Source organism: Phodopus roborovskii, unplaced genomic scaffold (genome assembly GCF_943737965.1).
Source record: "Phodopus roborovskii unplaced genomic scaffold, PHOROB, whole genome shotgun sequence".
NCBI classification, from domain to species: Eukaryota; Metazoa; Chordata; class Mammalia; order Rodentia; family Cricetidae; genus Phodopus; species Phodopus roborovskii.
The window spans coordinates 16,285,843-16,313,400 of record NW_026126413.1 but is presented as its reverse complement, the minus strand read 5'-3'; the positions used below and the strand labels follow the sequence as shown (position 1 = coordinate 16,313,400).

The 27,558-nt window shown below is 36.4% G+C and overlaps 1 protein-coding gene across 2 annotated transcripts in view; it reads right to left on the bottom strand.

Annotated features, from left to right (window-relative positions):
* Positions 1-27,558, bottom strand: part of Adamts6 (ADAM metallopeptidase with thrombospondin type 1 motif 6) — a 225,340-nt gene that overhangs the window by 131,232 nt on the left and 66,550 nt on the right. For both annotated transcript variants that reach the window (XR_007834420.1, XM_051182886.1), the window contains exons 8-9: positions 14,948-14,991; positions 10,559-10,664 (exon numbers count right to left, since the gene is read on the bottom strand). Coding sequence is in view for 1 of the 2 variants with exons in the window: in XM_051182886.1 (XP_051038843.1) it covers positions 10,559-10,664; positions 14,948-14,991 (150 nt within the window). In the remaining variant the exon portion in view is untranslated. The remainder of the gene's footprint in view (positions 1-10,558; positions 10,665-14,947; positions 14,992-27,558) is intronic.

The following is a 27,558-nucleotide window of genomic DNA, read 5'->3' as shown; positions in this document are numbered from 1 at the left end:
GGAAAACATGTGCAACCAGAAAGATTGAGCCTGATTAGGAATAGAAGACCGGAAAGAGAGAGAGAGAGAGAGAGAGAGAGAGAGAGAGAGAGAGAGAGAGAGAGAGAGAGAAAGAGAACATAAAAGAGGGAGCCAATATTGGTTTGAAGATAAAATTGAACACAAAGAAAGGTCTAGAGAACTACAAGACTGCCGCCAACTAACAATTTGAGCATCTGTGGAAAGGCTACCATAAATGCCCTTCCCAGATAGTGAGATCAACAACTAACTTATCCATGGAGCCCTCAACTAATGCCTGTTGGAAACAGGAGCAAACACCCATACATAAACAGAGTCGAACTAGAACCCAGATGCAGATGGAGAGGACAAGACCATGCGGCAGAAACACATAGAGACAGCTGACCTGAACAAGGAGGAGCTAACGGGCAGGCCACTAGACTGATAGCTGGGAAGCCAGCATGGCACTGACTCAGGCCCCCCTGAATATGGGTCTCAGCCAGAAGGACTGAGCAGTCTAAGGGACCTCAGACAGTGGAGCCAGGATGTATCCCCCCGGTGCACAAAAGGACCTTGCGAACACATCCCCCATGGAGGGATAACTGCCTTAATCTAGAGACAGGAGAGAAGCCCTAGTCCTTACTTCACATGACCTGTCAGACCTACATGACCCCACCTGGATGGCATTCCCCTACATATGGAATTGGGGTGGGGGGATGGGAGGGGAGGGTGGTCAGTGTGCATGTGAGAGGGCAGAGAGGGTAAAAGGGAGGGAGGGAGGAGGAAGGGAGGAAGGGACAGAGGGAGAGGGAACTGGGATCGACATGTAAAATAAATTAAGTAAAAAAAATAAATAAATAAAACCAAAAAAAAATCTTTAAAGACTCAAAGTTCTTATTATAGAAGTCTTTCACTTGTTTGGTTAGCATTACCCATAATATTTTATGTAGTTTGTGGCTATTGTAAAGGGTGATGTTTCTTTAATTTCTTTCTCAGCCCATTTAACATCTGTATAAAGTAGGGGTACAGGGTTTTTTGTTGTTGTTGTTGTTTTGTTTGTTTGTTTTGTTTTGTTTTTAGTTAATCTTGTATCCCATGTTGCTGAAGGTGTTTATCAGCTGTAGGAGTTCCCTAGTAGAGTTTTTCAGGTCACTTATGTAAACTATCATATCATCTGCAAATAGTGAAAGTTTGACTTCTTCCTTTCCAATTTTTCCAATGTTTTCTTATTGCTGTAGCTAGAACTTCAAGTACAATATTGAAGAGATATATAGAGAGTGGATCAATATTTATCCCTAGTATACAAATGGACTTTGGGAGCCCATTCCACATAGAAGGATACTCCCTCAGCCTAGACACATGGGGGAAGGCCTAGGCCCTGCTCCAAATGATGTGACAGACTTTGAAGATTCCCCCATGGAAGGCCTCACCCTCCCTGGGGAGCAGAAATGGGGATGGTATAGAGATTGGGGGTCAGGGGAGGAAGGGAGGGAGAGGGAACTGGGATTGACATGTAAAACAAGCTTGTTTCAAATTGAAATCAAAAAGGAAAAAAATACATATCGGAAAAAAAATATGAGGAAAAAAAATTGTTCAGCCTCATTTTGTCTCCTGCCCCAAATTAGGAAGTTGTATCATTTTCTTTGTGGCACAACTCACAACGCGGCTTGGTCCAATTCATTTCCTCTTGCTAAACCTCAGCCAAAGTAGTACTGTCTCATATTACATGAGAAAGGTCTTCATTCAGTGCATGGGGAATCATTCAGGAGTTGTACAAAATAGATGTTACTGCATACACCATCAATGGTTTGGTTTGATTTATTGAGACAGCGTTTCTTGGTGTAGCCCTGGCTGTCCTGTATCTCTTCCTATTGGTCTAGCTGGCCTCACACTCACAGGGATCCACCTGCCTCTGCCTCCTGAGTGCCGGTATTAAAGGCATGCACCACCACCACCCAGAACACCATGTAGATTTTCAAGGAGTAAAAATCTTGAATTTATCTATTTTAAGACTACAGCATGTAAAGTAAGATGACACAAAGGGAAACTTTGGAAATGACAGTACTAGTACCAAAACAGAGCTGGAGTCATGGTTCTGTGAGTAAAAGTCACTGCTGGACAAGCATGGCAACCTGAGTTCAAACCCTTGGAACTAACTCATGTAAAGTCAGGTGTGGTCATGCACCTAAAAACCTTAGAATCTGAATATTTAACTCATTCACTAGCATATACTCTACATATACATACAACACAAAACACACACACACACACATATGCTACACATGTACTGAACACACATTACACAAAGAGAGATAGAGACTATACTAACAAACATAGAGTAAAGCTATTTATTTATTTATTTGATTTTTTTCAAGACAGGGATTTTCTGTGGTTTTGGAGGCTGTCCTGGAACTCGCTCTGTAGACCAGGCTCGCCTCGAATTCACAGAGATCTCCTGCCTCTGCCTCCCAAGTGCTGGGATTAAAGGCATATACCACCAACGCCCAAGCAGAGTAAAGCATTTTAAAAGGGAGCATCTAATAGGTACATAAATAGAGAGCAATTTGTTTTACAATTTAAAAATTTACTTTTTCCTCTCAAATAAAATATACAAGATGGCCAAATTGATTTTGTAAACTGATATATGTTTAAATATTTGGAGCCAATTCTTGGGTCACCTTATGACCATGAAACAAAAGAACCAATAAGCAATTGTAAGAACTGTTATTGTTTTCGGGAGTGTCCCTAATAATCCTATTAGGTTTATTTCATAAACTAAATTAGTGTCTCTGAAATACTAAATAGTATATGATAACATTTTCAGAACTAGCAATTAGGTAAAATGAATTGTGTTTTAAATTTCTCAATAGAAATTTAAATGTACTGAAGAAGTTCCAAATGGAATTAGTACTATCAAAAAGTTCTATAGGTTCTACTTATATTTTATGTCTAAATTTTCAAATTTTATATTCTTACTTTTATTTATAAACACATGCTATGAGTACTAAATACCCCTCTCTAAGCAATTTTGTTCTCCAGAGTGGCTTAAAGGAATATGTTCTTGAAAAAACTGACCAAGAGTGAGTCAGTGGGAAGCAAGAGAAAAATTAATAATAAGAGGCGTTCCTCAAAGGTAAGCTCTTTATCATCACAGTATCCACAAAACATCATATCTAACTCAACAAATCTCTAGAAACATGTGCTCAGTAATTCTCAAATCAATAAACTTTGCCATGAGTGACAAATTAACTACTGATTAAATGTCACTCGTGAGAGAAGGAACTGGAGGCTGTGCATGTCTCCCTCAAGAGTGAATAATGTTCCCTGAGCCTCGGTGTGGAAGTATTTTGTAGATGTGCCCACAGGGAGAAGGGCTCCACAACTCTGCATTTTGATTGGCTGTGGCTTTCTGTAATGGTCTCTGTCTGTTGCGAAGAGAAATTTCCTTGATAAGCCAAACTGCACAGAGAAGAGCTCAGGAGGCCTCAACCTTATACTACAAACAAATGAGTAGAGCTGCGAGCAGGAGACGTGTCCTCCTAGGGAAGAGCTCGCCAACTGCCGTCCAGTGACAAATGGTCAGCCCTGAAGACATACATAAAGGTTGCAATATATGGACTAAACAGGCTACATTTAGGAATATATATGAATATACAAATACATATGTGTATGCAATAACAGTTAAGGAAAAAAAGAGGCCATGAATTTGAATGAGACTGGGGAAGGCTAGAGGAGAAGAATTGGAGAAGGACAAGAAGAGGAGAAATGTAATTAAATTACAACCTCAAACATAAAAGAGTGAAACAAGAGGTGAAAAAGAAGAATTTGAATCAAAATCCATGCTATCACTAATAAGAGACCAGATAGTGGCTGTCTTACTGAGGTAGATTATATAATAAAGGCTATCCATTAAACTAAGTGTCTACAACTAACAGAAAGGATATTGTGTGTGACAGGGCACGAACATACATGTTTTCCTCAAATATCTTCTCTATAGATTAAATTTTTTTCAAATGTCTTCATTTGAAATGACATCAACAAAGCAAAATCTTCTTACATGATCACAAAAGGCAATGCCCTTTTTTACTTAATCTTATATTATATGAATAATTAGTTGCCAAAGTAATGGAATGCATCTTGTACCACAAGATTTTGTTGTGCAATTTTCAATAGATCCTTTGCGAGATTTCTAAGAGTAAAAATAGTAAGCAGCTTACCGTATTATAGCACGTGGAGTCTGTTAAAATTATGTTTTCATATGAAATTTAATATGCAGAATCCAGATTTACATACATATTGACATGACATATACATGTCACATAAAACCAAAAAGAGAATCATTTGGGGAGACAAACAGGACTAGGAGGAGAGATGACAAGAGAAATACCAGAAGGAAACAAGAGCAAACTACAATACGAATGAAAATGCAATAACAGAACTTGCTAGTTGGTACACTAACTGAAAATCATTTTTTAAAAAGTGTCTAGTTCAAATTTTGCATCTAAGCAGGTTTCAACTTTAAATTAAAGATAATCATACTGCTAATACACAAACCTTATCTTTTGTTAGTTAATAATGGTATATTATCCTGTCAATCGTTTAGTTAAACATCTATAGTGTGTCAAGGACTTCCTTTCAATTTCTACCTCTAAAGAAAAAAAGTAAATAGATGTGACCATTCAGCTCTTCAAAAGAATCTAACATCACAAGACCAAAGTATTGTTTCCTAAAGTTTTTTAGTAGAATAAAAAAAATTTATGTAACTTTTTTCACCAGACATGATGACTTACACCTATGATCTCAGAATTTGTGATGCTAAGCAGAGGACTATGGGGAGTTTGAGGCTGTCCTGGACTACATAGTGCATTCCAGGCCAACCCTGACTACACAGTGAGAGAGGGAGGGAGGGTAGGGGGAGGGAGGGAGAGAGGTAGAGAGGGGAGGAGGGAGGGACGAAAGAAGAGAAAAAAAAAAAAGAGACAACCTTTTTAATGATGTTTTCAAAATTGTTACAACAATAAAATACCAAAGTTAAATATTCACCTTGTAGAAGAGAGTATGAAAGAGAATAATATATTCTTTAGAATTATTTTCCATTAGTGACCTCTCTTTATTCATGACTTATTTCAAACTTGAAAATTTTATTGTAATGAAGAAAAATTAGAATTTATGAGGAGGAAGCTGAGGCGTTAGTGTCACACGCTTTTGGTTCCAGAACTTGGGAGGCAGAGGCAGGCGGATCTCTGTGAGTTCAAGGCTAGCTACAGAGCAAGCTACAGGACAGTTTCCAAAGCAATACAAAGAAACCCAGTCTCGAAACACCAAAAAAAAAAAAAAAAAAAAAAAAAAAGAATTTATGGGGAAGTACTAAGTCTTCTATACCTGGAAAATGTTTTTAGATATAATCTGCTCATGTGTTCTTTTTAAACAGGCTTTGGGATTTCATTCTACTTTATATACAATTTACTAAGACAAATAACTCAAGATAGTGAACCTATATAGGAAATATTCAGTGAGATGGGCACCTAGCAGAGCTTAGTGCCCCAAATCTTTCCAAATGTGCACAAAACCATATTCATATTTGATATAAATATTCTAAGCCGAGGCTTAGATCTCTAAAACTTGATAGAATCACTGAAATCTATTTACATTTATCCTTCCACTATTAGTATGTCTACTAAGTCGGGTAAGCTGCAGTGTGCATATGTGGTTAAATGGAACACCTACTGCAAAGACAAGGAATGCAAGTGCAATAATGCAACTGTTGCCATTATAACCTTCCTTAGTCCAGTACATCAAAATCACTAATTTGGTTCATGGCAGCTGAAATTGTCAGTCTACTGGCATGATACTATCAATCTGAAAATTCATTTATTTGTTTTTCCAGGACAATGAATGAACTAATTTAACCAAGTTTCTAAAGTTGAAAATAATGAGATTCTATTTTAAAAAGTTTATTTTTGTAGTACACATACAAATAAACACATTCACACACACACACACACACACACACAATTATTCTGAAATCTCAGGTCCAGAATACAATGATCATCAGCTTGATCTTAGCTAATCTTTTGTCATTAGTACCAAAAGTAACAAAGCCTTAATTATGAAATAATTCGCTATAATAATTTTTCTAAGGCATATCCTCATACCAGCATTATTGCTTTAGCCACTATGGGAGATATTTATACATAAAAATATTTATGCATGTGTAAACGCTTAATTGTGAGTATGTAATATGTGGACATGTATGTGTAGAGAAATATATAGACTTATAGTTTCAGTATTTTACTGGCCATAACCAAAACTGATTAGCTATAAGTTTAGCAACAGATCCTTTCTCAAAAAATAGGGAGGTCAAAAATAGGAGACACTTAATACTGACTTCTGACCTTCACATGTGTGTGCACAGAAACCCCACACACATAGATACAGACCCATGTAGAAATAATACACACAAATTGAAAAATAAAAACAAAGTGTAACTATCAAGTTAAATATCCATTCAATTGCAATAAGGAGTTGTTACACCTGAAATCATCCTAGGACTGTTCTTTCTGTGTGAAAAAGTCAGCTACCCACAAAAGCAGAGAAAACAGTGTGACAAATGCGGTTATTCATAATCACTGTAACAAATCCCAAGATGTTTTTCTTGCTTTATCTTTTAACCTTACTAAAGACAAATGTAAGACATTCTGTTATTTTAGTTAAAAAACACTTTGATGTGCATCCCTAAAAATAAGGATTACTTTTTTCTTTTTATACTGTTTTTAATATCATTTTTTTTTTTTTTTTACAAATAGACACACTGGGGATCTTTTGTAATACAGGATGTCTGATTGAAATCTTGCCACCTTATTAACATCATAATTTTTTTCAACTTCTAAAACCTTGAAAATCACCCAATTAATTAAAACAGTCTTTCAAAAGAAAACTATATCTTCCTTTGAGGTTATCAAGTGCCTTTGCTTTGTAACTTACATTAAAACTGTACTTAGCATAGCATATACTCCATTATTCCATTTGAAAAGAAAACCAATTTCTAGTTTTCCACAAAAGTATAGGAATACATTTTTAAAGGGGTGGGGCTGGGGAATGGCTCAGTCTGAAAACTGTTTGATGTATAAACATGAAAAGCCAGGCCCAGTCTCTAAGGATCTGCATTTGTCAACACATTTGCAATCCTAGCTTTGAGACGTGAGATACCTGGAATTCACTAGTCAGTCAACCTAGCCTACACAGCCATAAGAGAGTTCGCCTCAAAAAGCAGTACCTAAGGAATGACATCCAAGTGTGTTTGGGTTCCACATTCATGGGTTCAGGCACAAGCATGCATGTGCACACACACATACATGCACAGATGCTCATGTGTTCAGAAAGAGAGAATTCCTAGTTAAGATCTATCCAAATAAAAACATTATCACACACCCATTTAAAATGGGTATTACATTTCAATGAAAATACAAATTGGGCACAAAACATTCTAAATAAATTTTGAAAGGTAGAAAATTATTCACACATTCTATTAATTCAGAAAGGGCTCTTCTTAATAATAATCAAAGATTCTTACTGTAAGGAATCTACATGTATCACCCTATTGCTTAAAGTTCATTGCATTAAATGATAAAATCACATCGTGACACACACTTAGCTGGGAGGCAAAGGCCAGGACATTCAAACCAGAAAATATACTTGATGCATTCTTACAGCAGCCACTTTATTTCAGGAAGAAGTGCCCTCACACATTTTCTTGTTTGATTTGAGGAATTTAACAAAGTGCCAAGGATCAAATATCAAACCAAAAGCCTTTAAGATGTCAGTCATTTCACTACCACTAAGCGATCTCTCCAGGCTGTGTCTCTATGTTTTAATGATAGCATGAATTGTACCAGAGTAGATATGCTGAGTTACTGAAAGCTAAGCACTAAGATCTTAGCAGTAAGTAAAGGGACCTTCATAAAAAAGATTTTCCCTAACCGAATAATAATCTCACACATTAAATGATTAACAGGTGAAGGTGTCCTGCTTCTTGGTCCAGGGAAAGAGGGGAGGGATGAGAAAACATCAGCATAATAATCCTCTGTGCATGGAAAACAGATGGTTGCTTTGTTTTTGTTCTGTTCTTCCTATCAAATGGTATATCAGAATGGAAGCATTCTAGCTCTCAATCTTAAGGATTTTGTGAAATTTCCATACTCCATTTTAAGCACACTTTCAAATAAAAATTAATTGTTAAAGGACATTACTTCAAGGAGCCAACTTGAGAAGAATAGTCTACATTCTCACAACATTTCTATGTAAAGTCCATTAATTTGAGGACTTTTTCAAAGGGCTGTCCAAACAAACAAATAAAATCTAGAAAGCTTGAGAGGTAATGAAAATGTTAGTGAATGATATGACAAAAGATAAAACTTTACCTAAGCTATTTGAATTTGAAAGGGGGGGGGCATGGAGCGATGGGAAAGCAATAAAGAACACTTGTTCTTGCATAGGACCAGGGTTTGGTTCCTCCCATCCACATGGTGGCTCATGACTATCTGTTAATTACAGTTCCAGGCAGTCCAATGACGTCTTCCAGCATCCATGGACACCAGACGTACATATAGTGCACATACATATACGCAGGCCAAAACACCCAGATACATATTTTTTTAAAAAGATCAAAAACAAGAATAGAATGCAGGTATAGGCACTGATCTAGACTAACCCATGACTGCATGAGATGACAGTGTTTTCATAACACATTATTCATAGTCTGTATCTGAACCTTTTAATATAAGCGACCCTAACAGAGCCTAGGATGGTGCCAGACATGGTGGTATACGCTTAGTTGGGAGTGGAGGCAGGCAGATCTGCATTGTGAAACCCTGTCTCAAATAAATAAATAAATAATATCCAACCAAAAACTGGCTTGGTTGCCTAAGATTATGACAGTCATTAATGAGCCAGATTTTTGAGTGAGTTAAAGATGAACTGCCTGGTTAGGAGAGCTTTTCCCTTTGTTCTCTGCTTTTTGTTGCAATGGAAACTGGAATGCCAATATTTTTAAAGACCTCATTAAATGTGTAGCAAAGACTTTTCTGTCTGAGTCCAGTCAGGTTTAAAACTTGATGGTTACTTTAATTTATACCCAAATCAACTCCAATTTTAAAAAATTTAATAGGAAACAAAAAGACCCACATTTAATTAGAGCTTAATTTTAACATAAAGAGAAAAAGAGAAAGGGGGAAGAAGAGAGAGAAAGAAGTTAGAAGTAAAGGAAGGAAAAAAAGGGGGGAGAAAGGATCCCAAACTGTGGGTTTTTCTCAGGAATACCCCCGGAGTATAAATATTGATTTTTATTGTTATTTTATTTTTCACCCACTTCACCACTTAAAAAATGTAGATCATCAACTAAAATCATACAAACATGAGTTCCCACAAGTAGACTGTTGTCTCAACTAAAACTACATATTACTCAAACTACCTATCAGTCCATTTTTAAGCTAGTAGATACAGCTAGCCCTTTTCTAAATAGTAACAGTTTCTGTCTTAGGAGAAAGGGGAGGAGATGGCTCAAAAGCTAAGCCTGTGATTAAACAGAGACTCTTCTTTAGTTCTCTTGTATGAGAGCATTAGTTTGAATCCCATTGAACACTTAGGAAAGGTCATCCTCCACTCTTATGAACACAAACGTCCGAAATTCAGGGACTATTGTCAAAGCTGTCCTTTCTCATGAACAGACACACTTAATTTACTTTTGTCTGCTCTTTAAATGATGGGTTTATTGCCACTGGGGGTTGATTGAAAGTACACTTTTAAAAACCAGCATTGATTTATTTGAAATAAATATCAACAACTTAAGGCCCTCTTTAAAACCAAGGCTGAGCTCTCCCATTTTTTTGGTGGCATGTGAGTACACCTGGCAACAAAGGTTTGTAGCAATGGCTATGTAAACATTATGCCTATAGAAGGGAAGCCTCCAGCTTCATGAAGGGTCAAGTCAAATATTCATTTTAAGGAAGTAGTGTCAATAGTGTAAAAAAATAGTATAGCCAGAAATGGTGGCTCATCCTTGTCACCCCAACACTCAGAAGACTGAGGTAGGAGGGTTACTATGCCTTCCAGGACAGCCTGTCTAGATCAAGGTCAGCCTAGGCTACAGAACAAGACTCAGTCTCACAAAATAATAACAAATATAAAATGAAAAAAAGTGGGGTGGAAGGAAATAAAAACCTGAAGCAAAGAACCATAAGACAAAACACATACATTATCATTGAGAAAAAGAGAGATTGTTTACACAATTGGATTTCATAGGGAACTAAGTGTTGAGAAGATAGCTAAAGCTCACTGTTCTAAGTGCCCTTAACAACACTCAAGTGAGATATGTTTGTCTATTTAACAAGTCTCCAGTTCTCATGAAGATTTATCCCAGTACCCCAGATGATAACAGTCTCTCTTGAAAACTGTCAAAAGGGCTGTAAAAAAGACTTGACTACAGGCTTCCCACACAGTAGTTAGTGAGTGGTTTCAAGAGTGGAGTTCTACACTTTATTTTGATTTTCTTAAATGCACTCACTTGTGACCAATCTCATGTGCAATGGTAAAAGCTGAACCCAGGCCAATGTCTTCATTAATGCTGCAGCTCCGTTCAGGCTCGCACATTCCAGCCACAGAGGCTAAGCCTGGATAAACAGAAAGAGACACAAAGGGTCAAGCCAAGGTGTTTTAGCCTTTAAAAGCCCGTGCTTCTAAATGCCTGGATTCTTTTTAATAACCTCTACACACAGAAGGAGCAGTTGGCAAAAGGTTAACTTTCTAGTCATTTGCAAAATCACTGGGGGGAATTTCACTTTGCCGGCTAGACATTAATATTTTTTGAACTGCAGTCAGTGCTGGAAAATGTCTAGACTAGGGGTTAGATTTATAAATTTTACTTCTGGTAACTTGGGACCACCTAGTAATGTGAGCCAGAAAAGGGAATTCAAGAAAGCATTTCTATTTTAATATTCTTCAGGCTGTAGAAAGCAAAATATATCCACATTATTTTTCTAAAGAGATCTGTTTAAGTTGAGTGGGTTCATAAAATATACAAGCAACTTTTTAGTTAACAAAAATAAGGAATCCCAAATGGTTTTATAAATGACATTTTTATTTTATTTTTTTAGAAAAGTAGATGGTTCAAAACAGGAAAAAAAACTATGAAAGATGAAACTTATAAGTCTTCCATAATTAGTCCTGGTAGATGGGGTGTGTGTGTGTGTGTCATATATATGGAAGTCATTTGTATGTTCAGTATTTTCTTCTCTCCCACCCTTCAGTGCTTTAGAGTTTTTACTAATAAAGCAAAACCATGGTGTTAATTCGCTGACTTCCAGTGAAATGTTACGTTACTTAGCTATTTCCCCTTGGAAGCTTTAGTATTTACTTCCAAATGAATACCATGCTCTGTGGATTATGCTCTGTGGATTAGTATAGAATTTTAAATCAGCACTTAGAAAAAAAGAGTTTTGTGAAAAATGAAAAATGCCATATGTTATAAGGAAGCAGATGCCAAACAGTACATGCAGAGAAGAAGCGCCATTTAAAGACGTTGGAGGAAAAGCAAGGATATTTTATGTACTCTGTTATCGTGTTATTGCAATGTTAGAACTACCTTCCCACCAAAGTTACCTCAGTTCAGTTCAGTGGACATGCACTGAGAGTAAAAGCCCTGCTCTGTGGTGGGGTGCAATTTCCCAGTGGCTCTAATTGGGAACAGTCAACACTATTCAATCCATGTTTTCTACTAAGGAAGCTCTAGAAACTGTATTTCTCTGTTCTTTCTGATACAGATATTAAAATAACAGTCGCACCACGGCAAAGCTAAGGTAAGTGTTGGATTTTCTGATACAGCTGTGTCTACAGTTTTATAAAAGATGAGCAGAAGTTAGAAAGAGGATTAGTTCTGCCTCAGAGTTGTCATTAACACTGGTGATACACTGTGCTGACCTTCCTTCCATTCCACCTAAGGGTTTGGGGACCTGAAAAGAAGATAATTAAAAGAAGAACCACTTGGGGCAAAATGGATTCATGAATGTTGCCTCTGATTTCTACTAAAAGCACACACACATACACATGATGCAGAATAAAAACATTATTTGGCTCTAAGCTGTTGGGTTCAGTATGGGAGATCATGTGAGAAGAACAAAACAATAATGAACTAACTGTTTCTGTTCTAAGTCATTTTTAAATGCTTACTACTTACAATTATTGACATATTAACGTTTCTTAATTTGTATAAAGTACCCTTTTGTTTTTTCTAAAGATTGTGATGCTGAATTGGGTTGTATTTTGTTTGTTTGTTTTTTCTTTTATTGGTGTTGGAATTGACATGTGCTCTATGACTGTATTTTGAATTAAGGATTCTCACTGACACCTCAGTAATAAGCATATATTTACCTGCTATCTCATATAAAAATGTTAACAAGCAAAAGAACAAATTAGAATGGATTTATTTGGAGAATAACTATTGATTTAAAAAAAAAAATAAAGGTACATCTTAACTAGTATATGGATAAACACCAGTTTATTTTTTTCATTAACTCCCACAATTTTCTACTTTCCTAACAACTGCTGCTGTCAAAATTCCTGTGTGTGGTAGTGTTAATCAGGGTTTCATTACTGTTTGGGTCATTTGATTTCCTCGGTTTGGTGGTCAGTTTGCATCCTTAACCCTAATTACTCTGTTAATATAACTTGTCATTAGCGTTATTAACCAAGAGATTATAAAAAAAACTCATCATAAATATCAACACAAAAGATGCTAAAATAGGTAATAAAATACTTTCTCACTATATTTGTAAAAACTATTATATATATATTTCACATATAAAAGTGTATATATTTTATTCCATTTTCAAAAATAATAATTTAAATTTACAAATAAATGAGCTTCAGAATACATTCATATGTACCTAGCAATTAATTTATTGACTGTAGAAATGAATAAAATATTAAAGTTATAATACATTATTTTGAAAAAAGAACAAATTAGACGTAAACTACATCAGATCACTAATTATGACAATGAAAGTACTAGGTAGTTGTATTACTAATGTCAGACTAAAGAGCCTGTCAATGTAAATAATGTACCTTCGAAGAACAGAATGAGAATGTATGTATTTGTTTCCATTAAACTTATATGCTTGAAAATATAAGCTCTAGCTTATATGTATACTTTTTTGAGGCTTTACTGTTCATTGGTTCTAAAGCAGACGAAACGATTAAAAATACAGAATTTGAACAATAAAAAAATGAATTAAATTAAACATGGCAGGTGATTCTGTATCAAATAATAATGCCTGTTCCTTTAATATACTATTCATTTTCAAAGCAACTGCATCTTTTCTTAATTGATTTTAACAATTATCCCTTTAGTAAAAGGGCAGGTAGTATTCTACTTCATAAATGAGGAAACTGAGAAACAAAAATGTTTAAAATATTATAAAAAAGTAACAAATACACTGAAACTATCCAAGTTGGTCTGGGCTTCAGGTTCTGTCAACTTTTCTTTTTGTATTTTACATGTCGATCCTAGTTCCTTCTCCCTCCCTCTTTCCATACCTCCCTCTTAGCCTCTCTCAGCTTTTCTTAAAGCACTACAAAGAAACCCCAACATGAGCATGCCCTACGAGCTCTTTCTGTGATGGGCATTTCACTAGCAACTTTGTCTTAATTGATACTAGGCATTGGTTAATTGGAATTTCTCCTCTAGTTATAAATCTTGAGGAACATAGGATAGGAGAAGCCATGTAAAAATGACCAAGAGCGATTCCAGTCACAGAAGGGATGTTTCACTGACCCACTAGGAAGTTGGGAACACTTTTCCTCCTAAGTCTACTTTAATTGGACATTTCCAAATGCTTAGGATATTCATAGGAATTCACTTATTCATTTACAGATAAGAAAACTGAGACTTGATATAGAGAAGTCCAAAAATAAAAAATCACTTTCTCTTGCTTTAGTTATTGAGTTTGTAAAAAGTTTTCATGACACTAAAAATTGCCAAAGGGAAAAAAACCTTGTGCCTTAAAATAACATTAGTAGCTTGGTTATTTGTCTACTGGGAAGATGCAATTGTGTTTGCATTTAACTTTTAGTCAATATGAAATGATGGTTTGTACAAAATACACTTTTTGTTTGTTTTGTATTGTTTTGTTTTTTAAGACAGGGTTTCTCTGTTTTGGGAGACTGATTTGGAATAGCTCTTGTAGAACAGGCTGGTCTCGAACTCACAGACATCCGCCTGCCTCTGCCTCCCGAGTGCTGGGATTAAAGGTGTGCACCACCACCACCCGGCTCAAAATACATTTTTTAAAAAATTCAAGATAATTACTGAAATTATTTTTAAAAAAGCAAAAGAAAATTCCTCCTTTCTCCACCTCCGGCTAAACTGTTTGATGAAATTCTTTGGTGATTGAACTAACATTTTTAAAATAATATCTCAAAAAAAAAAGAACCATACCAAAAGACAAATAAATCTTTATACTTCCTTTTATAGTATGCCCATTTGTTTGTTTTATTTTCTTTCTTTCATTAGTCTTAATTTAAAGAAGCTGTCATCTGTCTCAAACACCCTGGCTTTTTTTTTAAGAAAAGGTATTAAAGAGACAAAAAAATATGAAAATAAGTGGTAACTTTGATTTATAAGTACTATTGATTTGAAAATAATCTTCTAAGTTGCTTTCACTCATATAATTTGACAGAATGAAAAACTAATAACAATTAAAAAATTTTTTCACTATTATGAAAAAAAACTTCGTTTAAAGCAAGTTATATATACAAGAAAGGTCATGTTTAAAATTTTTAGGGGTAATTTCCCATGTAACAGAAAGAAAAATAACCAAATTAATAATAATCAAGAGTAGCATCATTGCCTCAAAAAAGACATCTAAACTATCCTTTATTCAGAAAACAAAAAACTTACCCAATGTTCCACAGGGCTTATTTTTGTAAGTGCAGATATCATATCTATGGAGGAAAAAAAAGATAAAATTTGTAGAATATTTGTATATTCATTGCATTTCTATTTTGGAGCTCTGTTTGTTCAGATCAAAATTGATGAAATTATGAGCAGCCAGCTGGAGTGTTGCAAGACCAGCACTATGGGGAAAGGCCGACTGCACACACTCACAAGTCAGCCTGCAAGTCAGTAGGATACCTACCAACAAAAAGATAAAGAAGAGAGTTCTATTAAACCATCTATCACACTTTTTTCAATAGCTTGCCTAAAAATGGCTACTGCTTCTACCTCAACGAGTGGGTTTTAATATTAATAATAACCTCTTTGATCCTGCTAGATTGCTAGAGTATTTTCTTGTTATAGCCACAGACTATATGGTCCTGAGCACTATTTGAAATTCTTTCAACTCTATCATAGGTACTTGTCTTTAAAGAGAAGAAGAAGAGGAGAAGGAGGGGGGGAGGAAGAGGAAAAGGAGGAGGGGAGGAGGAGGGGAGGAGGAGAAGGAGGAGGAGGAGAAGAAGAAGAAAAGAAGAAGAAGAAGAAGAAGAAGAAGAAGAAGAAGAAGAAGAAGAAGAAGAAGAAGACAGTATAATACATCAATGGGAATTAAATCAATGTTACATATAATTCCTAATTGTACATTAGAATTTACATGGCAAAAATACAAAGAATTCAAATGACTTAACAAATAGATAAATGAATGGTCAATACAATGTTTTTAAATGTTAGATTCTAGTGCTCAGCTGCATCATAACTTAATACAAAAGATATTAAAGAAATGTTGCATATTTTAAAATACATTACATTTGAGATGTTAAGTCAAAATTGATGTTAATCTTATTTTATTATTAGAATATTGTTGCTTTTTAATGAGAGACAGAAAGGGAGTGAATCTGGATGGGAGAGGCAAGAAGTAACTAGGAGTAAAGGGAGGGGAAACTGTAATCAGGATATATTGTATAAGGAAAAAAATCTACTTTCAATAAAGGGAGGGGAGTACCAGAGAATATATACTGGATGTTATGATCAATTTCTCTTGTCATCACCATGCTACATATTATATTACATAGACATAATTCATCCTATAAATATTCAAGTTAATTTAAACAAAGTCATTTCATGGGTGATACAGATACATATATTTAAATGGAATTTACTTCCAAATCCCCAAGTATCATTCACAACTTTCCAAAACCAATCTGCCTAAGAATGCATTTAAACTGCCATCCACCAGTTTTCCTTTGTCTTTTCTCTTCCAAGTGACTGTTTCTACTTTCAAAGAAGAAAGCATACTTCCATCACATACTCCAAATTTCATTACAATGCATTGACTATAGAAATCCCTAGAAAACAAGGGTAATTCAAGAAAGAATTGCTAGGAAGTACATTAAGAGTTAAGCAAGAAAAATTGGAGGGAAACATCTTTATTTCATCCTGGGAAGGCTCTGTACCTTTCTGAATGTCTTCTTGTTACAAGTTAATCTATATATCTCACAACTGGAATTCAGAGATGTGATATTTTCATACAAAGTATTAACATGTGAAAATGAAGTCAGGCTTGTTACTGACAGGTAAGTTATGCCATAAGAAAGAGGTTGGCAATGATGATTGATTTAAATAATTAGATTATATAGGCAACATTTTCATAATTGAATGAGCAGAGTTATATACCATATTAAATTTCATTTAGGAGGTCAGTTAACAAAAATGTAAATGATGTATGACTGTACATTTTAAATTTCACATATAAAATACTTATAATTTTAAGTCACTACAGAGACATCAATGTTACATTCTGCTTATACACTTCAGTGAATATTGTCAGAACTTTCAAGCTTCATATTTACCTCATTCAGTTTCTAATGCTGGGGAAAATACACATGCACTTACATACATGCACTAACATATGTGCACATGCACACATTTACACACACACATGTATGCACTGTCACACACATACATAAAATTTGGGAATTATCTTGCTTCAGTAGGACCTGGAAAAATACTGGGCTCAGGAAAAAGAATGTACTTTTCACTCTCAGGATCCTTTTACATAAATCAGTGTAAATCCTAACAAACAAGATGCAGCAGAAGCCCTAAAGTTAGGGTTAAATCAAAGTCTCAATGTAAGCCAAGAAGTATAATGAAATCCAAAGAAGGGAGTACAAAAAGTTAAACTGCGATTAGAAAAGGTTCTTTAAGGGTTTGGAGCATGGCTCGCTCACTAAAGTGCTTATCAGGCAAGCATGAGGACTTGAGTTCAAATACCAAGTTTCCATGTAAAAAAAAAAAGCCAGCTGTGGCGACAAGAGAAAGTCACCCCAGTGATGGGAAACAGGGGCAGAAGCCCAAGGACCTGAATTTGGCTCCCATTACCCATGTAGCACTGGTGAGGGGAAGACAAACACATCCTTGGGCCTTTCTGGCCAGCCAGCCTAGTCTACTTGGTGAGCTGCAGCCTGTGAAGGACCCTGCCTCAAAGAGAAGGTGGACAGTGCTTGAGGCTGTCCTTTGGCCTCCATAAGAAAACATCCTCACACACATGCATGAGCACACAGACAAACACACATGTGAACACACAAGGAATTAATGAGCATGCTCATTAGGGAATCCATATGCGCTGTATAGTTTTACGTCAACTTGACACAAGCCAAAATCATCTGAGAGATCTTATGTCTCCATGAGATCTGGCGGTAGACAAGCCAATCGGCCATTTTCTTAATTAGTGATGAATGGGGCAGGGTCAAGCCGTTGTGAGTGGTGCCTTCCATTGTCGGGTGGTCCTGGGTTCTATAAGAAAGCAGGCTAAGCAAGCCACGGGGTGCAAGCTGGTATGTACCAATTCTTCACAGTCCTTGTACCAGCTCCTGCCTCCAGGACCCTGCTTCGTTTGAGTTCCTCTCCTGGCTTCCTTCAGTGATGGACTACAATGTGGAAGTATGAGCCAAATAAACCCTTTCCTCCCCTACTTGCTTTTGAGTCATGGTGTTTCATCGAAGCAATGGAAACACTAAAACATCATATGAACCCTAGGGCTTACAGGAATCAGGATTCTAGTTTGGGTAAGGAATGCATTTGCTGCCATTCTTGCATCCGAATTCATAATGAGGTTGGACTGATTGAGAAAAAAAAAAAGGTTAAATATCTGTGACTGTAACATTGGTATATTTTTGCTGTGAATATGTTTTCCTATTAATTTTTGTCGGCACAAGTATCGGAAGAAACTGACAAAAACATCTGACTATGTTGTATTTTGAAGTCCGTGAAATACAGTACTTCTTTATAATGATAGAACAACCACACTGTAAAAACCTTATGTTTATACCCATATGCCTGGACTGCTCTCAACACTGGTCAACCTTTACTGCAGACAGCAGTTGATAGAGAGATGTGGACCTGGCCAAAGTATTTACTCATCTCTCATGGGACATCATCACTACCACCATGGCTTAGGGAATGCGACAAAAGAAAAGGCAGAAAGAATATAAGAAATGGAGAATGGGGAAGGGTGCTATGAAATGTTGTTTTCCCAAACATGACAACACTATTGCAAGCATGAGCTCTAAGTCAATTACAAACTCTCTAATTTGCATCATCAGTTACCTCCTGCCAAGATGAAGCTATCATATTCCAAAGTCTCTCTCATAGATAACTCTCATAGATAGACTTGGTTATTATGTGTATGGGAAATGGGATATGTTTACCTGTGTTCAGGAGCTGGGAAAACCAGAGGAACGTGAGCTCCTGGGCTGGAGTTACAAAGAGTTGTGGACCACCTAATATGGGAGCTGGAAACTAAACTCTGGTTCTTTGGAAAAGCAGTATGAACTATTAACCACAGAGCCTCATCTTCCCAGCAGCACTCATAGCTTGCTTGTTAGTGCTGCAATGCCATTCTCCTATTGAAAAATCAATTTCTCTCTAAAAATGTATTAAAGATGTTTTTAAAAAATGGAATTCAAGAAATAATCTTGTTCCAGTTTACCCTTTTAGAATTATTTATAACTTTCCCAAACTTATGTCTAATTCTACCAAATATACTCACTATACATTTGATGGGAGATGTCATTCTGTATATGTTTCTCATACTGGTTAATAATAAAGCACTGTTGGCCAATAGGAAAGGAAGATAGGAGGGACTAGGAGACAAGGAGGAAATAGGAAGGAGGAAGGAGGTTCAAGATGGAGAGTCTGGAGAATACAGAACGGCCAGCCGCCTCTCGCTGGTAAGACCACGTGGAAATACATAGAAATGGATTAATAATTAAGACAGAGCTAGCCGATAAGGAACTAGTAACGGGCCAACAAAATTACATCAAATACAGAGTCTCTGTGTGTTAATTGGGGCTGGTGCGACAGCAGGACAAGACCGAGCGGCGGGTGGAAAAACCGTACTCCTTTACATACATTCACCACTATGTAAAGAGATTCTGAATTTCTTCATATCCACAAACAGCTCATGAAAAACTCTTCACTCATTTCTTCTATGAAATTCTATATTAGGTCCACTTCAAGTGCTTTATTCTTCATAAAGCAAGAAATCACACATCAAACTACTACAGCAAGCATGTGCTTCTTTGCTTTCCTATTCTACAGTTACTCATCCTCCCAGATACTGTCATCAGTATTTAAAGAATATAAAATAATAACGGGAAAAGAAGGAAAATAGTATAGGAGAAATGTGTTAAATAAAAATCAATATCAATGGCAATAAGTTTATCTTTAATTTTAAAAGAAAAGAAAATTATACTTACTTTATGTATATGTGACTGTTTTCATGTGATAATTAACATGTTAATTTCATAATTTATACAAATACCTATATGTCATTGAACATGGTACATGCATACAATTTTTATTTGCCAATTACATCTTATTAAGGCTTCAGAAAAGCAAAAACAATTACTGTGTTTGTTATAGTCATTGTGAAATACAAAGATAACATAATTGTGCAGATTAATGCAGTATTCCAAAGGCATTCAATAGACACCAGTACCACCCACCTTTAAGAAAGTCTTAAATATATAAAATCTAGTACTCAAAGTTCAGCATCAATACCGCTTCATAGAGCAGGCACCTCAGTTTCAATCTAGAACTCTCAAACTGTTTCTGTTTCTACACCACCGCAACTAACAATCCTGCCAGACTACAAAAAGTCATTCAGTGGTTTTTGTCTGATGTGGGGAAAAGTCCAGAGGGACTAGGAGGTACCACCAAATTCATGCCATGATAAAGAGCTAAGCTGGCTGCACTGCAAATTACTGTTCCAATACTTTATCTTTGTGTAAGAATTATTTGACCCAGTTAATTTAAAATTCATCAGTGTAGGTAAGGACATGAGAAGAAGGGAAGGCTGCTTGGAGGAAGTAACTATAGTGTATCGGAAGAAATTGCTGTGATAGAAACTTTATTGAAAGAGCAATCCATACAACCTCAAGTTTTGTTGCTCAGTGATCATCAGGTTATAACATGAAATTGTGTACAACTAAGAAATCATGACTTTGGCATGTCAGATTTGAATTCTGATTATGGTACTGCTGACAACTGATTATAAGCCCTCTTCAAAATCATCTCACTGTGCCTTAATTTTCCTGTCCTGCCTATCTCAACTTCATACCATTGCTGGGAAGCCAGAACTTTCAAAATAGTGTGATGTCATTGTTGCTGTTCTAGCCAGAGAGAATTCTGACAGTGACTCGTTTACACACACACACAGAGAGAGAGAGAGAGAGAGAGAGAGAGAGAGAGAGAGAGAGAGAGAGAGAGAGAAAGAGAGAGAGAGAGAGAGAGAGAGAGAGAATACTTCTCTAAGACTGTTTCCTAAAAAAAAAAAATGAAAAGTAAAAAGTCAGAAAAGTAAACACTGCTCAAAGTCATATTTTATAGCCGGACACTTCTTATATTACTTCAACATTGGTAAATAGAGATAGAGAATTCTTCCAAATTGTTCATGATGAAAGTTTCCATAACCTGGTAGGTTTCACCACATACATTTCTTTCCACGTTCTCTTACTGATGCACAGGATATCTCTGTCTTCAGTGGTGTGATGGACACAACTCTGTCGATGGTTTTCAATCTCATAAAGCAGTTACTCATAAAAATGCAAGTTTTAAAAATCAAGATCTAATCAAGAAATGTGTTTTGAAGAGTGTTGTAAATGTCATAGAAAAGTTTATGGTTTTCTAAAGTCTGGCATCAAAGAACACTGAAGGAATTTCTAAAATTTTAATGGAAGCTGGAGAAATGGCTCCACAGTTAACAATGCTGGCTGCTCTTCCAGAGGTCCTGAGTTCAATTCCCAGCAACCACATGGTGGCTCACAACTGTTTGATCTACAATGGGATCTTTCACCCTCCACTAGTGTGTAGACACACATGCAGACAAAGCACTCATATGCATGAAATACATAAACAAATACATTTTTTTAATTTAGAGCTAATTGTTTTATTTTATGTATATGAGTGTTTCCTTGCCTGCATGTGAGTAGCTGGTACCCTTGGATGTCCGAATGAACTTAGATATTCTGAAACTTGAGTGACAAATGGTTGTGAGCCATATGGGTGCTAGAAACCAAACTTGGGTTCTCTGCAAAATCAATAAGTGTTCTTAAAGGCTGAACCATCTTTAAAGCACCATGAAGGAATATGTTTTAAAAGTTTATATATAATCTAAATAGCAATATTAAAAGTACTAGCATTTTTCCAAATTACTATATAGTATCTAGAATTCATGAAGTAATATTCAAGACACTAACAGGAGCTTATCATCATTGGTTATTCGTTATATACTAAATTATGATCATTTGCTTTTTATTTCTTACTGACTATAGTTTAGTTCTGTGAATACATACTAATCTATAGGGGAGATGTAATGCTCCTGTAAATAACTAACCTCTACATTTTTGGAAATTATTAGAAAATATCATAATATATTAGGACAATACCTCTGATATAGTATCAAAGTAGATTACTTTAATGGTGGCTATTACTATTGTTCTACTTTAGAATCAACATATTAAACCATACATACTAAGGCTTAATACATAACAAAAGAGTATAAGAAGAAAAATCTTCTTTTGAGCTAGGAAAATTATACCCCATTTATGTACTGGCTGAAGATAACACCATTTTGGCAATTTTTAACTTGGCATTAGAAAAGTAAGAGAAATATTTGGCATTACTGTGTAGTTTTTAGAAATACTATTTTCCCCAAAAATAATGTTTTCTGCAATGAGATACAAAGTTTATAGGTAACTGATTTCAACCCATTTTTTTTTCTATTTGGCAATGATCATTTCAATGTCTTGAAAACACTATTAAGTGCATTTTATTACTAATAACTTCTTTCATCAACTTTAAACTGAATTTCTGAATAATCTACTAAATGTAAATAATTTTGGAAGCATAGGTCAATGAACCTCTATGTTATGCAATATATTCAGTCTATTCAATTAATTAGAGATTGAAAAATATCTTTAGGGTAAGCCACTTGTCAAGCAACACAATGTTCAAGATAAGAAAATTATCTATGAGACTGAAAGTAAAAATAAATCACCAACTATTTAAAATATATATTCTGTGTGAGCACAGATGGTTACAACATGAAAGGTTTAACCTCTGAACGTTTCAGATCATTCCAGGATATTTCTAGCTAATCTAAGCTACATGCTGAAATTCTGAGAGCCAAATGAAAGATACCTTTAAATATATTTTAAATTTTAATTTAGAAAACTAAAGTTCAAAATTCACATAAAGATGATGAGGAATCTGGTATTCTCAGTTACTGACACCTTCCCAAGCATGGCTCATCTATCCAGAAAGTCGATGTCTCTGTGTTTAAAGCATTATAAGTCTTCTCAATATTACTGCAAAGTATGGCTTTGACAAAATAGGCATGTAAAAATGGTAATCATGCCAAAAGAAATCTACAGATTCAATGCAATTCCCCTCAAAATACCAGCACAATTCTTCACAGACATTTAAAGGTCAGTACTCAACTTTATATGGAAAAACAAAAAAATCCAGTATAGCCAAAATAATCATGTACAATAAAGGAACTTCTGGAGGCATCACTATCCTTGACTTCAAAATCTACTATAGGGCTATAGTAATGAAAACAATAAGTGGGACCTCCTGAAAATGAGAAACTTCTGTAAGGCAAAGGACACAGTCAACAACTCAAAACGGTAGCCCACAGAATGGGAAAAGATCTTCATCAACCTTCCAGAGAAGCTAGGAAACAAGGAGGACCCTAAGAGACATACATGGTCCTCTGGAGAAGGGGAAAGGGACAGATCTCCTAAGCAAATTGGGAGCAGCTGGGGGAAGGGAGAGGGAGTCCGGAGAAAGAGAAGGAGAGAAGAGGAGGGGAGAGAAGGACATGAGGGAGCAGGAAGATTGAGTCAGGGGAAAAATACTAGATCTCCAAAAAAAAAAAAAAAACTGTTGTGCTTGATTAAGGCAAATATACATACCCCCAAAACATGGAAAATAGCATGATGTGGCTGAAGTCAAAAGATAATATTAGAGACAACTTTAAGAACCTATATTAGTGAGCTGTTCTAATGTCCCCTTTGGAAGCAGTTAGTAAAACTTGGAACTATAGAATTATCTACCTAAGTCCTTCCTTCCTTCCTATAAGGTAAGATGAAGGTATTCATGAGAGAACACACCAGTGTCTACCTGTAACTACTTCCCTAAGCTTTTCAGAACTTTAAAGGTTTGATATGAGCAAGACTGCCCAATCAAATGCTTACAGATAAGTTATTGACTCTGGTTTTTTAACCTCATAGTCTTCAAATAAAATGTTACAACTTTCTTTTTTAAATTTACCAAAGGCAAAATGATTTTAAAAAATTCAGTGTGCACAATCTTGGGAGCTCAGCAGAGTTGAGCCTGGTCAGTATTTGTGTAAGAGAAAGTGTTATTGAAGTCTGAGTCAGTCCATGTGACTGTTGTTCATATGGTCAGTAGAAACTCCAGACACTTTCCCATCTCTATGTTCAGTAGCAGAGCTACTGCTTTACTCCATAAATACTGTTGGTCCTGGATGAGTTTCAGGGGAAAACCAAAAAGAAAATAAATTATAGCAGTCAATCCAAGAGTCAAGAAGGCATGGGTAGCAACAAGACAGATTCTCTCCTTTCTAAGCATCAATTCCAAGAAAAAGGATGGGGAAAGAAATACTTTTTAATATAGGCCAGTTATTTTATAAGACAGAACAAAGGGAGAGTTATTAGTTACATCAAAATTCTTCAAAATAGGACACAATAATCATTGAACTACACTAAAATAAATATCCACATGAACAAACTGAACTAAAAACTTAAAAATCTAAATAACCATTATATTCCTTATTTCATGTTGAAAAATACAAGATACTGCTAAAAATGAGTTACTTAAACTGATTACTGTAAAATTGAGGGAGTCCCACATTAACCTTACAAACATACTGTTTAAGTTAGGAAAGGTTACTTTTAATAACAGTCGAAACTCAATGACTTAATTGAAAACATATATGTGTGACTGGGAAAAGATCTTCACCAATCCTACATCTGACAGAGGGCTGATCTCCAAAATATACAAAGAACTCAAGAAACTAGTCACCAAACACCAAATAACCCTATTAAAAAATGGGGTACGGAACTGAAGAGAGAATTCTCAATAGAGGAAATAAAAAAGGCTGAAAGACACTTAAGAAAGTGCTCAACATCCTTAGCTATCAGGGAAACGCAAATCAAAACAACTCTGAGATACCATCTTACTCCTGCCAGAATTAGAAACACCAATGACAACTTATGCTGGAGAGGATGTGGAGAAAGGGGAACACTCCTCCACTGCTGGTGGGAGCGCAAACATGTAGAGCCATTTTGGAGATCAGTATGGCGGTTCCTCAGGAAAATGGGAATCAGTCTACCACAGGACCCGGCAATCCCCCTCTTAGGCATATACCCAAATGACCCACATCCATGCAACAAAGACATCTGTTTAACTATGTTCGTAGCAGCATTATTTATAATAGCAAGGACCTGGAAGCAAACTAGATTCCCCTCAACTGAAGGATGGATAAAGATGTGGCACATTTACACAATGGAATACTACTCTGCGGGGGGGGGGGGGGGGAACAAAACAATGGAATCTTGAAATTCGCAGGCAAAAGGATGGAACTTGAAGAAACCATCCTGAATGAGGTAACCCAGTCACAAAAAGAGTACATAGTATGTACTCACTCATATATGGATTTTAGACATAGAGCAAAGGATCACCAGCCTATAATTCACACCACCAGAGAAACTAGGATACAAGGAGGAATCTATGACATTCATACAAGGTCCTTCACAGAAAGGGAAAGGAACAAGACCTCCTGAGCATATTGGGAGTTGGGGGGGGGCAGCAAGTGGAGAGGAAGCTAGGAGAAAGGGAAGGGGAGGAGAGGAAAGCACGTGGGACTAGGAAGATTGAGTCAGGGGAGGAATAGATGAGAGAAAAAAAGAGAGATACCAAATAGGGAGCCATTATAGGTTTGAAGAGAAAACTGACTCTAGAGAAATGTCTAGAGACCTACAAGACTGACCCCAACTAACAATCTGAGCAGCAGTGGAAAGGCTACCATAAATGCCCTCCCCTGATAATGAGATTGATGACTAAATTATCCACTATCATAGAGCACTCATCTAGTAGCTAGTGGAAACAGAAGCAGACACCCACAGCTAAACACTGAGCCAAACTGGAATCCAGATGTAGAGAGAGAGAGGACAAGACCAGGCTACAGAAACCCACAGAGACTGTTGACCTGAACAAGGAGGAGCTAATGGGCCCCAACACTGATAGCTGGGAATCCAGCATGGGACTGACTCAGATCCCCTGAACATGGGTCTCAGTTAGAAGGCCTGGACAGTCTAAGGGACCTCTGACAGTGGAACCAGGATGTTTCCCTGGTGCAAGAAAGGACTTTGGGAGCACATTCCCCATGGAAGGATACTCCCTGAGGCTAGAGGCAGGAGGGAGGGCCTAGACCCTACTCCAAATGACTTGACAAGATTTTATTGATCCCTCCTGGAAGGCATCACCCTCCCTCTGGAGTGGGGTAAGGGGATAAGATGGGAGGGTGGTCAGGGGCCATGGGAGGGAGGGAGAGAGAGAGAAGGAGGGAGGGAGGGAGAGGGAACTGGGATCAATATGTAAAATAAGCATAAATAAATAAATACCAAAAAAAGACAGAAAACATGTATGTGTATATCTTGCATTTGTGATGGCTGAAGTCTAAAAGCTGTGGTTAATACTAATAATATTTATCTGATTTTCCCATAGATACAATTAGTTTTCCCAAGTACTCTCAGCCTTACCTGTCAGTACTCTCTAGAAATCACCTTTACTGGTACAGTTCACCTTACTCAAGATCAAAGCAGTTTGCATCAAGGCAGAAAGACTATTCTTTTTATTTCAACCTTAAACAACTTCAAAACAATCTTCTGGGTAGTTGAGGCTTATGCTCTGACTGCATCACAACTACTGCCCAGTACTGTTCCTTTGTCTCCCCTACAGCTGTAAATACTGGGAGTTCTCACAAAGACTTGCATATTAATCTTCTTTTATGGGAAAAGTAATTTGGAACTACCATAAATAAATCAAACAGGGCTATATATATAACTGTCTTAGTTAAGATTTCTATTGCTTTGATGAAATATCATGATCCAAAAGCAAGTTGGAGAGGAAAGGGTTTATTTAGCTTACACTTCCATATTGTAGTCCATCACTGAAGGAAGCCAGGACAGAAACTCAAACAGAGAAAGAATCTGGAGGTAGGAGCTGATGCAGAGGTCATGGAGGAGTGCTGCTTACTGGTTTGCTCCCCATGGTTTGCTTAGCCTGCTTTCCTATAGAACCCAGGACCACTGCCTGGGCACCACCACAATGGTCTCTCCATCAATCACTAATTATGAAAATGCCCTACAGGTTTGCCAGTAGTCATCCTCTCAGATGACTTTAGTTTGTGTCAAGCTGACATATAACTAGCCAGCCCCAGTGATCAGTCATGCAAAACTAGAGATGATGCTATACAAACACCTTGGGACCAGAACCATTTGAATTTCTGATATTTTCAGATTTGGGAGATTTGAATATACAAAATGAAATATCTTCAGAGATGGCATCAACTTAAACTCAAAGTTCACTTATGCTTCGTCTATGCCTTAAACACAGAGCTAATGGTAACCATTTTATAGTATTCTTTACACTGTTTTCAGAAATATAAGTAGAGAGTTTGCAAGATATCCCATGCTTTGGGCATTTAAAAAGTCTAAATACTGTTTCTAAGGGATGTCTGATTTGAATCTACCACTACCTTGAAATACAAGTAAGACAACAAGATGAACTACATGTATATGCTCATTGAAATTTGAATGTTTATATTTTGGTCCATCTCTTTATATTAGTTACTTTTCTCATCATCATGGCCAAATACCTGACAGACACAGCTTCAGGAAAAATGTCTATTCAGCCCATGTGAGGAAGAAAGGCATGCCATAGTTAATGGCACTGAAAGTGTGTGATGATGTGCAGAAGCTATTACA